The sequence below is a fragment of the Crassostrea angulata genome, chromosome 1, assembly GCF_025612915.1.
Source record: "Crassostrea angulata isolate pt1a10 chromosome 1, ASM2561291v2, whole genome shotgun sequence".
In the NCBI taxonomy this organism is placed as follows: Eukaryota; Metazoa; Mollusca; class Bivalvia; order Ostreida; family Ostreidae; genus Magallana; species Magallana angulata.
The window spans coordinates 34578733-34596255 of NC_069111.1; the positions used below are offsets into that span (position 1 = coordinate 34578733).

Genomic DNA, 17523 nt, shown 5'->3' on the forward strand with positions numbered 1-17523 from the left:
AATATTGTAATGCCTTGAGGTTTTTTTTTCAAATTAAAGAGACTAAAAACAGAAAATATCCAACTGCAGATGGCACATATTTTTTAATCCCATTAAGAATTCAAAACGGAGCCCACAACTGTGTAAAAAATCCTAAAATAAAACAACAGATTTTTTCATACACAACAATGCAGGTTTAGACGCTGCCTTTGCAAATACCAACAGTTAAAATTTAATTATAATTCAAATCAAATTTCTAAGATCAATTAACACTAAATTATATCAGATGAATTTTGATAGAGCAACTTTATGAGAATAAATAACTGTAATATAACAATCTTCACACGATTTGGTCTGGTCAAACTTTAGAATACATATGCCTTCTAAGTTTCTAACAAAGGGACTCTACCGTTAATATAATTAAGGATATACCATATGTGTGTCCTCGAATTATTATAAAAGAAATAAACAGTCAATCCTTCCTATCTAAATTAAACCAACAAGGAAATATCCAAGCCTATGTGTAAAGGCACACCATCCTATATCACTTTACAACACAGATGGTAACCCCCCCCCCCCCCCCCCCCCCCCCCCCCCCCCGAATTTTCTCAGACTATCTATGCCTAAAGCATCTGAGAAAAAGATTAACCAAGATTTTTAAAAAAGACTTTTGAAATTAAAAGCCACAAAGAGTTTGAACCAGCAACCTTGAAGCATTTTAACATTGTCATACAAATATAATTATACAATGTACTCGTATATTATAGCCTAACCATACTTCTTATAGTCTAGTACATTTTATAAGAATTTATATACTTTTTGTGTACAACAGATTTTAAATTCTAAAAGAAAGAGCAATTATTCTGATAATGAAGCATATTGCATTATAATTTAGATACATGTACATGAATAATATATTAATTCTGATCACAAAAATGTGTCTTTGCTAGCTAGATATTTTAGATTTACTGTAACCATACAATGTATTACATTTGGCTGTGTATTCTATTTAGTATTTTTGGCAGAATGCAGCTTCTGCTAAATCAAGTACATTGCAAATATCATACACAATGATATATAGACCTGTACATTTGGAAAAACACTACTTCAAATCCACGCTAACATGTTGAAAAATCAATTTACACCAAATATCGCACACACTAACATTATACGTATACAGTAATTGTTTCCATTTCCCTTTTGAAGTGGTTTTTTTTTGGGATTGTGTGTATCTTTCAAGGTTAGAATGGATCAATTTACAGAAATACAAAGCTAGTAAAGACAATTATTTAGTAGCTGATTCAGCATACTCAAAATCACTAGAATTCATAAAGAAATCTCCGAAATTGAAGTTTTCTTATTCCTTCTAATACATTGTAGAATAAACTCTCTAATTCAAAGATTGACAGTATATTGATTAAAAATATATTAAAAACAAATCAAATATAAAACAATAATCATTACATTAATTTAGCATTAATCACATAATATACCCTTTCATAATTTAAGAAACAGAGGGTTGTTGTTGTTATGTAATTGCAACTAATAAAATGCCGATTCTTAAAACCACTGCGAATCTCCGCATAACCTTGAACAGGCAAAAGCAATTAATTGTGCGCATATTGCTCCAAATTCTACTTCACTTAGTACTAGTAAAAAGATATACAGTGTTCATATATATTATCTACCATGGTATCATTAATATCTGTGGTCATCAATTTTTGGTAGATTAATTCTTAAAATATACTATTCAATTTAAGGACACACGAATTTGCAAACCAAAGCCTACAGACAAAATTCTTTGTCAAGTCTCCAACTTTGTTAAACATATAATTTTGTGAGTTACCTTATCATAACAACAAAAATTGATAGTTAAACAAATATCTATGAAAACCATGGTTTATCTAATACATGTACAAGTGTATTAAGCTAATTTAGAGCTTGTCCCCACAAGACAACAATAAAAGTGGTAACATCACAAACCTCAAATGCACTCAAACAAGTATATATAACTAGAACTATCAAAATAAGTAAATAGCACAATAAATAAACAAAAACAAATGAAATCCTATCACTAAAATAATTCTAATACATTATCTATCATACTTAAAAGCATGATTTACAAATTTGAATGTTCATGTTCTTACTGAATGATACATTAACTTTTTATTTGGTTTTTTGTGACTAATTTGTGACAATAAATTTGAACCGATATCCCTCAACTCAAAGAAAACAATGAGCCCACTTACAACTGGCTTCTTAAAATCTTATACCTTTTTCTTCAAGAAAGGATTTTTAATTCATTATCTTCCACAAATGCAGAAAAATACACTGAGGTAAAAAAAAATTCACCTCAAGCAGTCGTCAGTTTTGAGGATATCAGGAACAACATTTATACAACAAAGTTACTAGTTTTTTACTTCAAACTACATAATCTATGATATAAAACACATTAACTGTTACTGCATAAGGACTAAATGTTTTCATGGTTATCTAAACCACTGGACATTTTGCATGGAAGAAGTCCATCTGTGCTTTATGGTTTTCTGCATCATTCTGGTTTTCCTGTACGTCGTGAGAAATACACTCGTACACCAGGGGGTACCGCTTCATGATGGACATGTGCAGGTTTTCCATTCTTCCGTTGACTTTTCTGTTTATCTCAGTAAGTTCACGCATGAAAATAAGTTTGTCCATGTATGCTGAGAAACGATGTGGCTCATCTTTGTGAAACTTGGCAATCAAATACTTCAGGCACTGTACAAGCTTCCACTGAATTGTCTCCACTTTTTCAGGATTCTGCAATGGTGCTCGATCTGCAAGATTGGATTAGACAGAGTTATTTCCCTTTTAAAATTGCTTACATTGTCAGAGTTACAGATATGTTCTGGTAATCACACTAAAAACTGTGTTTCACTTCTAAAGCATTGAAAGTATAAATATAGCTATAATTACTTTGTCCTTCCTGATTTTATATATTTCATCTTATGTTTCCCAGAAATAAAATAAGGAAGGATACATTGTAGATAGAAGTACATGACAAGTACTGAATAATGATAAAATATCTGACTAACTATCAACAAGTTCTACCATGTATACTGTTTACTGGGAAAATTTTGCCTGTTTTATTATTGCTCCATTAACCTTCATTTCAAGTTGGCGATTTAAAATGGGTCTAATGAAAGCCTTAAAATAAGCTCTCTTTAACCAACAAGAGGCCCATGGGCCACATCGCTCACCTGAGGAACAATGGGTATGATAAAATCAGCTTAATGAAGTCATAATACAAACAATCTGGACAATGTACAAAAATACATGTAGATCCTGTAAAAATAAAATCCATTTTCCCCCCTGGATATTCTTATGTTTATAATCATTAGTCCCTTTTCTAACAGGATGATTTTATAGTCATATCACATGTTGAGTATTGCAGTCCTCAAAAAGATCCTTTACAATTGTTTATATATGGGATATTAAGCTACATCAAACTCTGAACCTTATTGTCCTGGAGCCAAAGTCTTAACAATTATAAAGAATCATCTGGCTGATTAGTTTCTGAGAAGAAAATTTTAAAAGATTTACTCTATATATTCCTTTGTAAAACTTTAACACCCCCCCCCCAATGTGGCCTCACCCTACCCCAAGGGATCATGTTTACACAACTTTGAATCTACACTACCTGAGGATACTTCAACACAAGTTTCAGCTTTCCTGGCTGTTTAGTTTCTGAGAAGAAGAATTTTAAAGATTTACTCTATATATTCCTATGTACAACTTCGACCCCCCCATTGTGCCTCACCCTACCCCCAGGGATCATGAATTTCACAACTTTGAATCTACACTGCCTGAGGATGCTTCCACACAAGTTTCAGCTTTCCTGGCTGATTGGTTTCTGAGAAGAAGATTTTCAAAGATTTACTCTATATATTCCTATGTAAAACTTTGACCCCCCAATGTGGCCCCACCCTACCCCTGGGGGTCATGATTTTCACAACTTTGAATCTACACTGCCTGAGGATGCTTCCACACAAGTTTCAGCTTTCCTGGCTGATTAGTTTCTGAGAAGAAGAATTTTAAAGATTTACTCTATATATTCCTATGTAAAACTTCGACCACCCCATTGTGGCCCCACCCTACCCCTGGGGGTCATGAATTTCACAACTTTGAATCTACACTACCTGAGGATGCTTCCACACAAGTTTAAGCTTTCCTGGCTTTCTGGTTCTTGAGAAGAAGATTTTTGAAAATTTCTCGAAATTGTTCATTAATTTCTAATTATCTCCCCTTGAAAACGAGTGTGGCCCTTAATTTTCACAACTTTGAATCCCCTTTGCCTAAGGATGATTTGTGCCAAGTTTAGTTGAAATTGGCCCAGTAGTTCTTGAGAAGATGTTGAAAATGTGAAAAGTTTACGGACAGACAGACAGACAGACGGACGACAGACAAAATGTGATCAGAATAGCTCACTTGAGCTTTCAGCTCAGGTGAGCTAAAAACTTAATATGGCAAATTTAAAACCAGGCAAAATCCTCTACAACCATGACTGGGTGAATATAACTCATGGCAAAAAAAAAGGCCTGGATAAATTGCTTTATGTTGCTGGATTTTACCTCTAAAGGTGATGATGATGGCTTTAAGGACAGCCACCTCCTCGTATGTCAGCTTCAGTCTCTGTAGGGAGGCTGCAAACTCGATACAACGGTCCACGGCCTCAGGCTCTCCAAAGATCATGATGATATCATCCCGGGTCAGCTGAGCCTTGCTGTCTGGGTAGTATATGACCTTCATCTCCGTGTTAATGTGGACGTGCTCTCCCATTAGCCAGTACTCGAAGCGAGCCGCTGAAATGGAACACAAGTTTTATCTCTTTACTTGTGCTGAAAATCATGCTTTTTAAACTTAGTTTCATGTAATATTTATATGAAGAATGTAAATATATAAATGTTTCAGGTAATTATAATTGGTGTTTGAAATTCTGTTCTCAATGTAAATACTGGAGCTTAAGGCCTTTTTTTTGGGCAATTTTGTTCCCCTAGCTGATACTAATGACATATTCACCTTTAATGAGAGCCATTTTGTCATCTGTTGGAAGGTCCTCAAATCCTGGAATAATTCGGGCAAATGAAATGTACTTCATAATACCATGCTGTATTTGTTCAATGGCTTTTTTAATCATTTCCATTCTGCCGTCAACATCGATACCTGTGGCCAGGTAAAAACTGTTAAATTCCTCTGTAGTTAGCAGTTTTTTCAGTCCAAAGAATTCGTTCTTCATGTCGTATTTCTCCTTTAATTTAAAGAACACAAACCAGGAATGAGTGCATGTTATAATTTCATACTTTGTATAGCCAATACCAAAGCTTATGTTATTTTTAAAAAAATTATGAACTGATATCGAAGGCTTACAGAATATTCGGTGTGAAGCTTCTTAATGTAATCTTTGTCAAAGGAATTGATGTACTCGGGATAGATTTGATCCTGGCTCCATACAAGTGTCCAAATCATTTGTTCCATCTCATCTACAGTCATCTCATATTCACTCTGGCTTGATCGCTGCTTTTTAGTCATGGGCACTGACAAAGCATTCTCTGTTGTTGAAAAGAAACCTGGATCAATGGTGGAGAGCCATGGATCGTCGTCTGGGCGGATTTCCTGTAGCAAGGAACGTCGCTTTTCAGCTATTCTAGCACTCCTTCGTGTGGGAGATTGATCTATATCAACAGAATTAAATATCTTTATATAAAAAAGTTATTCGTTCTTCATATTAACATTGATATGAACATATATATACATGTATTGCTTTGAGAGTTAAAAGTGATCAATTTTTCATCAAATTGTAATTTCATACCAGGATCATCTTTTGTGACATCTTCCACAGGGGATTTTTCTTGAAGGGAGAGAGTAAGATCTTCCAAGAAGTCAACTGAAGTCTCTGGCTGATCCAAGAAAGAATCGGCCAAATCTTCCATCTTAAACTCAAGCTGCTGTGTCTCAGAATGCAGATATGGGGATGATAAATCTTCAAATAATGAGGTGATGTCCGAGTCGGAAAATGCATCCATCTGATATGGAGCTGGGGACAATGTCATGAAGTTTCCAGGAGATGCAATGAAATCCACACTGCCCTCTGTGGTTTGTGATGAGACACTGGGAATGGAATAATTACTGCTGTGGATGCTGGGTACTGCTGGTGATATGACAGGAGCATCCAACCCCTGGGGTTTAGGGAGGGTGGTATTGACAGGGAGAAGATTGTCTAGTTTGGGGATGGAGGGTGAATGGTCTGTAATGTATGCTATGGGTGTCGGAGAGGTCTCCAGGCATGGTGTTTTGTTCACATTTTCTGCTTTTTCTTTCAGCTGTTTAACTTCCAGAATAGTTTTGGTTCGAATAGCTACAGTATAGCGCCCATGTCGCATAGCTGGAATATTAAAAAAAAATATTTTGTCACCCCAGCAAAAGTTAAAAGCAAAACAAGATAATGTGTCAGCATAGTACGGTAAATCTTTTATGTAGACAGAATACATATTCCCTACATTTGACATCAGCAAAGAGCAAGTAACATTTAAATTCAATCAATCTATTGACCACATAGGTTTTGGCAAATACAAAGAACAGTAAAGTGGCCACTGAATCACTTGTTAAAGATCCCAAATGAGTATTTACCTAAGAACTAAGAAGTAAATGTTTGGACAACAATGAGGCAAAAGCTCTTGAATTTAATGAGGTACTTAAAAGGTTTTGTGAAAATTAATATCTTGGGGGGGGGTCATACCATCTCTTGACATTCCCAGATTAAGACATTTCTGAAGCCTGCAGTATGAGCAGTTTCCTCTTTTTCTGTCGATGATTTTACAATTCTTGTCTTTTGCACACTGATATTTATCCTTTTCCATGACTGCTCGACGGAAGAAAGCCTACAGAAGAGTTAAAAGTTAAAATAGAGGCATCAAACTTGAATTGCTTACTCCTCTTCCAAGGGGCTATAATATCTATTATGATTTTTTTGTGTACATGTATGCAATTCAAAGCTGTATAATCAAAAATCAGGTAAATGTATCCCAAATCATGAAATGGGAATCCAAATCAATATATGCCACTACTGGAATTAACTTACAATGCACTTTGTACCTTGATCATTTCAGACTACTGTGTGTTCGTGAACATGCATAAATTCCAGATTTAAGCCTAACCTTGCATGCTTCACAAGTGTTGACTCCGTAATGGATCCCAGAGGCTTCTCCATCACAAATCCTACAGGGAGGTAACTCCAAGGGTTTGTACATTTTGTCAGTTGTATCCAGGATTGTTTCCCCTTAAAAAAACAAAATTACATGGTGTTATAAGCTACACAAAATGTTAGGGGTCAGATATAAGTCATGTATTACTTACATCTACCTACTTGATTAAACTACAATATATGTACACACACAGCTCGTTGACAGGAAGGATATCACTACAGTCATCAAGTAGTGATGATACAGGCCATAGTACAAACTTATAAAGGTACCTCTAAACTAAACGTCAGTATTTTGCTGCATTTTCCTTGAAAAAGTAATTATGTTTTTGCCTATATATAAAACCACTTGCCACAAGCAGAACAGCAGTAATATGTACTGTGTACGGTAAATTAATTCTAAGGACTAAGGAGAAATATCATATAGGCTGGTAGTAAAAGATGTGTGTCTACTAAACTACATAAGGCCATACAATCCTAGCTCCTTCAGCGAAAAGTCTAGTTGGTGTAATGTTTACCTTGACTTGGAAAAAAAATCCTGCAGTTGCCTGTTCAAAGACTGACGTACTTGTCTGTCTAGAATCAGAATATCATTGCATTGTTAACATATAGGGTATGGAGACCTCAAAGTTTAAATGAGTGCTAATTGGTTTTGCAATGCAATTATATAAAAGCCCTTTCAGGATCATTTATTTTTGGTACCTATGAACCAAGGAATCCACAGAAGTGTGTCGAATTAACAATGCGTTAACCTGATCAGATACGTTTTACTACTGGCTCCAGAAATCTATTTCAAGTCCCTGGATATAATATTTCACCCCATTAATCATTGCTCGACTATGTTTATCAAGCTCTTGAATATCAAACCTTTTTAGAAATCACTCATCTGTAGACATTCAGTCACGTCACTTACTCCTTAAAGCTCTTACTCAAAATATAATACAATGTACAATGTATAATACAATTTCAAATGTCAGCGAAATTATTCACAAAAACATCTCAATCAATCTAGCTTTTATTACTGTATAACCACTCCTTTTAATAATAGTACCATCTGTAAATTGCCCTAATACCGGTAGTATACACGATGGAAAAAATAAAATTAAAACAGTCATCAAGAATTTTAGAATTTCAAAAGAGAATATTTCATATTCTTAAAAATTGGGTATTTTTAGGCAATGACCCCCCCCCCCCTTTCACCTCAGTCAGTGGATAAAGGTTACTGGTATTGTATTTCAGTTCAATTTATAAACCATTTTTCCTGCCGACCTTTGTACATCAGTACAGAGCTACCGGTAGTAGTACGCATATTTGTCTGATGAAATGCACTTTATTATAAATATTATGCTTCTACTAGGTTAAATATTCCAAAAAAGGTAATGACATTCACATAAACGAGAAAAAAAAAGTTGGACAGGTGACTTATTTTCATCACAACTATATTTAGAAAACGATGTTAAAATCTGCTGCAATGAAACCTGACAAGGAATATTTTCACATAAAATAAAAGTTGAACAACCTTTGATTTCATTATAATTTATGGAAATCAGTGAGGGTTACGGTCTAATTGTCCCCCGCATAGGTGAATTAGCTTCTGCAAAGCTTACATTGTTATTGCACTTAATTATAAACAGGGCACTGTAGATTTCTAAATAAACGCAACAAATTAATATCCTCGTAAAACTGTGAAAAGCACACCTAGCTAGCAGATTTTAATTGTAAATATTTCGTTTTTATTTTGTTGACATACTTGTAAAACTATAAAAATTAAACTATGATAAAAATTCTGTGTTTTTGATTTGATGTCCTTGCAATTTGATAAAGCACAATGGATTTGCAGAACTGAATACTTCATGGTGAAAAATTTGAATATCCAGTATCAATCATCAAAACAGAAGAATCAGTAACTTAGAGCAGCTGACAGGGGACACCTCAACATTAATGTAGATAAAAGAATAATATTATCAAAACACTTCCACAGTTTTAATTTTACAATATTTAACAATTTTTGGAAAAGTAAAAATTGTAAACGTTGGGATTTGAACTGATTACTTAGAGATTCATAGTGAATATATGTTTTAACTCCTTGCATTAGGCTATTGGGCAAAAATTTTGGGAAAGAATTTTTTTTATTAATTTATGACTGATTTTATTGCTTTAATATTTTGATCATAATGAATACAACAATATGGAGGTGTCCCATACCACTCAATCACATTATTAGCGGTACAAAAAAAAATTACATGTGGACTTTTATTAATCTCATTAGATATAAAAAATGAATGCATCATGGCCAGTCTTTATTTCAGTGACTTTATAATCTTTATATTTAGAATCCTCTAACCTTTAATATATATATCAGACCTATGTAGATTACACTTCTTGACAGCATTTACCTGATTAATTGTAAATATATATAAATATATATATATATATGAGAAAATATTTCATTATTTATCCTCATTTCACCTTTCCTAAAGCTACGTAGAGTAAACAAATCGCTATTAGCCTAGTTTTGAAAACTGTGTCACTTGAAATACTTCTGATGTCAAGGTCTTTAAAATAATGGACATTTGATAGTTAGAAGAGAAACATCATAGGATATAGATAGTTAAAGCAGTGATAATAAAATGTGTGTGTTTGTATATGCACAACAAGTAGTTCACAGTTTAAGATTCTGAAGGTAAAACTTGTCAACAATGGGTACACTATGCTAGATATCTTTAACGGTAATATTTTTTACAATAGACACAGCACTCAAATTTTAAATTTAAATTGGAAAAATGATATTGCATTGCATGGATTTGAATGCTTACATATTATATCCATATTTGCCCTTTTTTATACCCAGTGAAAGTTCATTTTATAAATATATATATATAATTTATTCCTTTTCACTTTAATAATAGAAAAGTTGCACAGTATTAATGCATGAAGTGCTCAGCACAGATCAGAGCATATTTTGTAATTAGTTTGCTCAAGTGAATAACATATAATAAACTAATGGAAATTTAATTACATTAAATGAATTAAAAAAGACATTATTTTAATAAGAATTTTAAAATATTGAAGCAGCTAGAACAAGAATCTTCCGAATGAAGAAATGCATGCCCAATTTTAACAACGGTGCATAAAAATTCATATATTACGTACATAAAACAAAGACCAATAATAATATTCCATTTGAAACTAGCATCCAACTGAATATAGTTGATCTCTCAATTCAATCAAAGTACTTATTATATTATATACAATTAAATCATATATAATATCGGCATTTAATTTACGCATTCATAAATCATCAAATGATACAGCGATTGATTAAAAAAACCAGTTATTTTATCTATACTAACAGTACACATGACATGAGAAGATTGTTTGTACTATGAACATGATGAATACAAATCATATGATAAAAATCTGCAAAGTCATACTGTATGGGTTATTTAGGGTGTAAATATATATAGTATTGATTATTTTATAGATATTGAGTTAGTTTTTATGAAATTCTTACTTTCCTATAAATTGCAACATACAAATAAATGTAGATTTTAAATGAAAAAAAACAACTCCCTTGGCTGGTTATTACAAGCATAGAATAAGAAGCAATGTGAATATTGTATTACATGTATTGTATAACATAACTATATACAGCCAGTGCAGTATCTACATTATACCCCAAAGCAGTAAAATGACAACCATAATTATATATTCTAGAATAACTCAGATGAACATTAAAACCATAAAATTAAACATTTTACCTTAAAAAAGTTGTTTTTCAGCGGTTAACCGGCTAAGTTGTATTTGCACCAGACCTCACACTACTCAGCTATTTCTTGGAGCATGCGTATTGAGAGATTTCAATTCACGTCTAAAATTGAGGTACTCAAAAGGGTTTTTGATGAAAGTTAAGATTATGAATTGGAAATTATATGTATGAATTATTTTTATTTATATTTAGTAGATGATATATACTTTATTAAATATAATTAATAATTATTAAGCAAAAACTCGGTCATGTAAATTTTGGGTATTTCATAATACAACTGACGTCACTGACCCACTTTTATTTGCAAGCTCATTGTACAGGATGTAAACAAATCATGAATATTCATCAATTGTTGTATATCACATGACTGGATTGTAAATATGCATGTTTCAAATGCATCTTAATGTGCAAAACAGTCAGAAGTATGCAAAACTCTTTTGTGAAACCATGTTATTAATACTTATTGTAAATAGGTTTATCCTATAACACGGTACGGAATAAACACAATACTAGACCTAATTTTTTCATAATCAAGGGTTAATTTTTATTTTGAATCGGTACAGAATTATGAGTTTCAAATACTTGTGCATTCTGAAGTCTACAAGAACATGTGTAATATAATTTATATCTTACTATATACTTATCATGCGTATCGCGTATCTTTAGGAATTATACAAGACATTGTATAAACTGAGAGATATATATCTAATATTTAACAATAAAAGGGAGTAAGGTGGTATGGGACACCTGTCGATATTCATATAGATAAAAGTACATTATTATTAAAATACTTTCACCGGTCAGGCGGTTTAGAATTTCCAAATTTTACAAAATTTGACCCAAACTATGTTTTAAAATTTTTTGGACAGGTAAAAATTATAGAAGACACCATTTGGGATTCGAACTGCATGACGACTTTTAATGACAGATTGGTGGTGAACGCTCTGTAACCCATTACGCTACGCTGTAAGGCAACGATTTCGGGAAAGAAAATATTTATATATTTACGAGTACTTAATTTTATTGTTTATTTCGTTAGGAAGCACGTCACAATATGAAGGTGTCACATACCACCTTAATTTGCATGCATTAGTATTAAATTAGTATTACATTAGATGTGTATTTCGGGAATAAAAAAAAAACCCAACAACAAACAACACTGAAAAGTATTTCAACAGTATGGATCTTGGATATATTGATGTCACATAGATGATACGGTGCAGAGGTGGATCCAGCAATTTTGAAAAGGGGGGTTCCAATTGATGAAAATCAATACGTGCAAAATACATTATTTGTCAATAAACAAGGCCTTTTGAACGTTTTCCGTGCGTAAATTTAATTAACATTTATCTCATCAATATCTATTTTACATCTATTTTAATATCAGAGTGCAATGCATTATTGAGCATTTTGGTTTAGGTAAGGAAGATTTGCATAATTTCCAGCCTTTAAAAAACCCAAGTCTCCAGCAATGAGAACGTGCGTCTATGCTATGCTTAATAGAAAGAAACAGTAAGAAACCAAAAATAATTCAGACTTATTACGACAAGCTATAATAAAAAAAAAATTTTTGGTAAAAAAAAGTTTATGTCTTTGATGTTAAATTCTGAACCATTTATTGACTTTGATTCCTATCGGTTGCCTTCTTAAATAAAGGTCTAAATGATAGCATATGACAAAAATGGGGATAGTTTATCTGCTGAATAGATGGAACATGTGAAATACAATTGTACAAGCAATAGTTGTCCCAGGGAATTTGATGTGACCTCTGTATAATGGGTGCGCCACATCACCCGGCACTAGTACAGATGCAATCTTATTCAGGAAAGTTTTGAAAAGTTATGCATTTTCATAATGGTTTATATATAAACCCCTTACACGGTATTTTGTAACATGATTTCCGATTCTTGGAAACAAAACAAAAAAGGACTTTCTTTTGTGTTTCATGTGGGTATGAAGGTACGGTATAGCTAGCATTCCAGAAAAATAGCTTAACTTGAATAGAATTAACTATAATCGATTTTTTAAAAGAAATAGAGTAGACAATACATTGTAGATGTTATTATGAATCTGTGTTTTTAGCGACACTGTTTAGTTAATTTTTTTTTTAATTTTCCACATGTTTACTCAAAGATGTGAGCACCGGATGCTGATGAGGAGTACCTTTTTCGATAAAAAAAATCGTTAGGGTTTTTCATATAAGAAATACATGTACATGTAAATTACGGTGCGTTGTAAAAAAAAAATTTAAATTAGCAATTTTAAAAGCATTTATTTGAAATAATTACAGTATTTATATTATAAATGGGGACAATTGCCTTTAAATAGGCATTACAAGTTTTCAAAAAAATTTATATGTCTCAGAGGGGGGGGGGGGGGGGGGGGGGGGGGGTCCGACCCCCGGAACCCCCCCCCCCCCCCTTCTGGATCCGCCAATGCGGTGCAATGCATATATAATTATTCGCTAGCCAATGGTTTGTACTTCAAAGTAGATCGTAAACTCTTGGCTAACGAAGATGGGTCCAATGTTAATTAAGTGTCAAACTATTCAAACATTAAAGTATTTCTTGTTTTCTTGTTTTTTTATTTTTTGTTTTGTGATGAAGAAACACATATGGGACAGAATATTGATACAGATTTTTACCAGTACAATGTATTGGTCCGGGGGAGAGGGGGATGTTCCCAGGCATTTTACGGAAATTGAATTTCCAGGTGCATGGGGGGTCGAGATCTCGCGCGTACATGCTACATGTACAATACATCACTTTTACTATAATGATAACGTGTTAGAATCTACATCCTACATGTACCGAAATGTCTAAGGTCTTGTTAATGGTCTCCGATCCTCAGTTACGTTCGATAACTCTGAATTATCGGGATTTTTTTCATTACTACCATAAATCTACCTTTTATGTCGACAAATTTTATTAGTCTTATAGTGTTAACAGTATACGAAGCTATTCAACGAACTGCTTGGCTTAGTGGCTCCACCGAGACATACTACAATTCAATTTCAAGGGGCAACATGAAGACTGTACATACAACATGAAGGTAAATGGTTCGAGCCATCGGTGCAACGGTACGATCGTTTTTTTTCCTTTTAATTTGATCTTGTATATTCTATATATTCCATGATATCCATCGTGGACATATTTGCAATAACTTTGTAAAATGCATGGATAACATGAAAAATTCTTTTTATTTAATTTCATTTATAAAGTTTGGAGGATAAATAACATTTTTATGATGAAAAAAAAAATTTGAGGCTGAGAATCATAGCCTAAATGGAAATAGCATTCATTCATTGGATTTATATATTATATGACACCATGGCATACTATAAATTCATTTTTTTCAAATTTGGGGTAACAATAAGTTTAAATCGAGTTTAAATATACATATAGTGGCTCATTAATCGTAATAAACTTGTTTTCAAAAAATATTAGTCTGATCAACAACAATTTTAAAAGTTCAATATTTGCAAATTAGTTAATTATGGGGATTGAACATAAATGTCATGAGCGGTTGAGATAACAATGACAATTTAACTCTTCAAGGCGAGGATCTGGGAATGTTCCACAGGTGCTTGAGGACAGGACCCCCCCCCCCCCCACACACACATCCTTCCCCACCCCCAAGTATCAAGACCCCGGGACTTTACTTATTTTTTCTTTAAATCATTCTTTTATGACACAATTATAATCTAATGTATACATTCATTGCATAAAATTACTTAAAACAAACATTAAGAAAAAAAATCGTATCACCGTTACGTATAAGTGAAGTCCCGGGGGTCTAAATACTTGAGGTGGGGGGTGAGGGGGGGGGGGGTCCTGTCCTCAAGCACCTGTGGAATGTTCGGGGTGGGGGTCATCTTTATGAAATTACAGGGTATTGGGGGGGGGGGGTTCTATAACTTTTGACACATTGATTATCAATCTGAACAAATGAAGAGTTTTAAAGAATACACATGTACATGTACATACATGGTATACACTCAAATCCCACTGTTGATTCATCAATATGTAAAAATTTAACTGTTATAATATTTGTATGAGAATTAATGCAGATTGGTATTCCGAATATTTACGTGCAATCTGGATATTGAATGATCTTAAATCAATGTAATGTATATATGGGTCATTATCAAAATATGCAGACTTTTAAAATATGTAAAACATGAGAAAATTATTGGTGAAAAAATTACTTTGATTGCAAAAAACATATTTAACAAACAATGAATTATAACATCTAAAAATTTGCAAACATTGGAATCTACCATTTGGTTGATAATTAGACTAAAATTAAATGAACTGTGAAAATTTTGTCAGTGGTGTAACAGGCATATAGTATAGGAAAAAATTCTTAAATAAAATAAAATAATTCTTTTAAAATGATGGACATAAAGTTTATATCAACAAACTTCATTTAAAGTTATTAGAATTAGATAACAGAAAATATTTGACACATTTACATAGTGACCAACACAACATTTGAGACAAAGTCTTGATGTTACTCAACAAATTTTTAATTTGAGCATTAAAAAGAACACAACTGGATTTTTCTTTTAATGGAGCATAAAAAAGACATTATTGTAAATGCACTGGTGTTTTCAAATATACATGAATCATTGTCAGTTAATTCTATTTGAAGAAAAATGTACACGTTACACCACTGATTATTATGTTTTACCACTGACTAAAAGTTACACCACTGACCTAGCAATAATAGATCAGAGATAAGCGTGTTAAATTTTGTAAAATAAACTAATTTCTTTTTTTGATTGCATTTAAAACATGATAAATTTGATCTTAGATAAAAGTTTTCGTGCCTCCTTCTTTCATAATCTGAAGATAGACACACTGTTACACCACTTATAATCAGTGTTACACCACTGACACAAAAATGGCATGTAGATGTTTTTTTTACATGAATTCACTCATTCTTTAATGTTATATTTTTTACTATTGGCATCCACACACTTTTATCCACCTTGTACCGAGTTCGAACTTTCTTCGGCTCATCAATCTCACAAACAACATCTTCAATACTATACCAGCTCATATCAATCATACACTTTGGATAATAAAATTGAAATTTCTCCAATTTTCTCCAAAATCTATGCATACAATGCATATACACTTCCTCTTTGTCTATATATGTTTTTTGAAGCTCAGCTAGCATTTGTTACCTTTAAGTATTTGAAAGATTTTAGTATAACATAATAGGGAATGTGAAATGTCAGTGGAATAACATATATTATTGTACACTATAAGTCATTAAAAAATTTGATTTTTTAAGTAAAATATGATGTGGATAATTTCATTTCTTTATTAGAATAAATTAGTTTTTACTTTTATCTTTTAATCAAGTATTTAAATGGGTAAAACATAATTAGAGCATACAAAATGTCAATGGTGTTTCAAATAATGTCAATGGTGTAACAGGTCTCATTTTCCAGATTAAGAAAACACAATTGCAATTAAATAGTCAAGCTTTCTTTATTGTGACAGTGTCTAACTTGTAAAATTGATAAATAACAATTGTTCAAAATGCTCAAAATATAAATGAAATGGAAGAAAAAGTAAAATAATTAAATAATGTCATGTGGTGTAACAGTTTTTTCAGTGGTGTAACAACAATTTTTGGTTACACCACTGACCGTTATACCACTGATGTATCCATAGTAAATGTAGCAGTATGACCCAAGAGAACAGATACTACACGAAGCTACATAGCCTATGTTATAATGTGATAAACATTCATCATTTATGTGAAAAACTTTTTTGTTCTTTCATAACAGAAAACCTTAAATAGCACGTTATCCCACTGACACAGTTTACATTGTATTTTTCGGAGCATACTAACATTTTCTGCCATATTTTCTATCACAATGATGTCATCACTGATACATTTATCTTTTTAGTAGCAGGGAATGATGTCACTATGATCTGGGGGATTCCAACTGTAGTACAATATTATTTACTTGATGTATTTTAAGATATTTTTATATAATTTGCCTTGTAACACCAATGACAAAAATTTTTTGTACAAGCATATATTTCATCAAATTCATTGTTTTTAAGAGAACTTGTTAAGGAGCATAGTAGAAATTAAAATATGAATGTTGTTTTGAAAATTAACGGCGATTTTTTTAATAAAACATCAATATTATTGAAGATATTGTAGGTTAAAGACGTTGGAAAAATTTAATGACAACATAAATTCACTGAAATCTCATAACAAATAATATTTTTTTCATACTTCAAGCAGTAAAATTGTCGATTTATTTGTTCAACAATATGGGTTTAAGTTTCTAAAATCCAATGGTACTGTATATATTCCCCAGAACATTATTTTTCCCCCTTTAAATTGACACTGACACAAAAGGCTGCATATTTTGATAATGACCCATATATCAGAAATATTTTCAAAAATACAGAAAATATACAATTTAATCACGGGGCAGACAATCCCATCTGTATGCACCGGAATTCCATCCACAATGTTAGATGCACTTTTTGGGGTCGAAAACGAG

General features: G+C 32.5%; 1 protein-coding gene across 2 annotated transcripts; it reads right to left on the reverse strand.

The window, feature by feature from the left end:
• Positions 1–561: 561 nt before the first annotated feature.
• Positions 562–11106, reverse strand: LOC128179393 (nuclear receptor subfamily 1 group D member 2-like). Of its 2 annotated transcripts, none has more exons than XM_052846806.1 (8): positions 10978–11106; positions 7173–7294; positions 6755–6896; positions 5828–6400; positions 5386–5690; positions 5038–5266; positions 4590–4820; positions 562–2795 (listed from the first exon to the last, which is right to left on the reverse strand). In XM_052846806.1, the coding sequence occupies exons 2-8, from the start codon at positions 7263–7265 to the stop codon at positions 2473–2475; spliced, it is 1896 nt and encodes a 631-aa protein (XP_052702766.1). In that variant the 5' UTR covers positions 7266–7294; positions 10978–11106; the 3' UTR covers positions 562–2472. The 2 variants fall into 2 exon arrangements, with proteins under 2 accessions (XP_052702766.1, XP_052702773.1); XM_052846813.1 differs by lacking the exon at positions 10978–11106 and adding an exon at positions 7735–8248.
• Positions 11107–17523: the final 6417 nt, after the last annotated feature.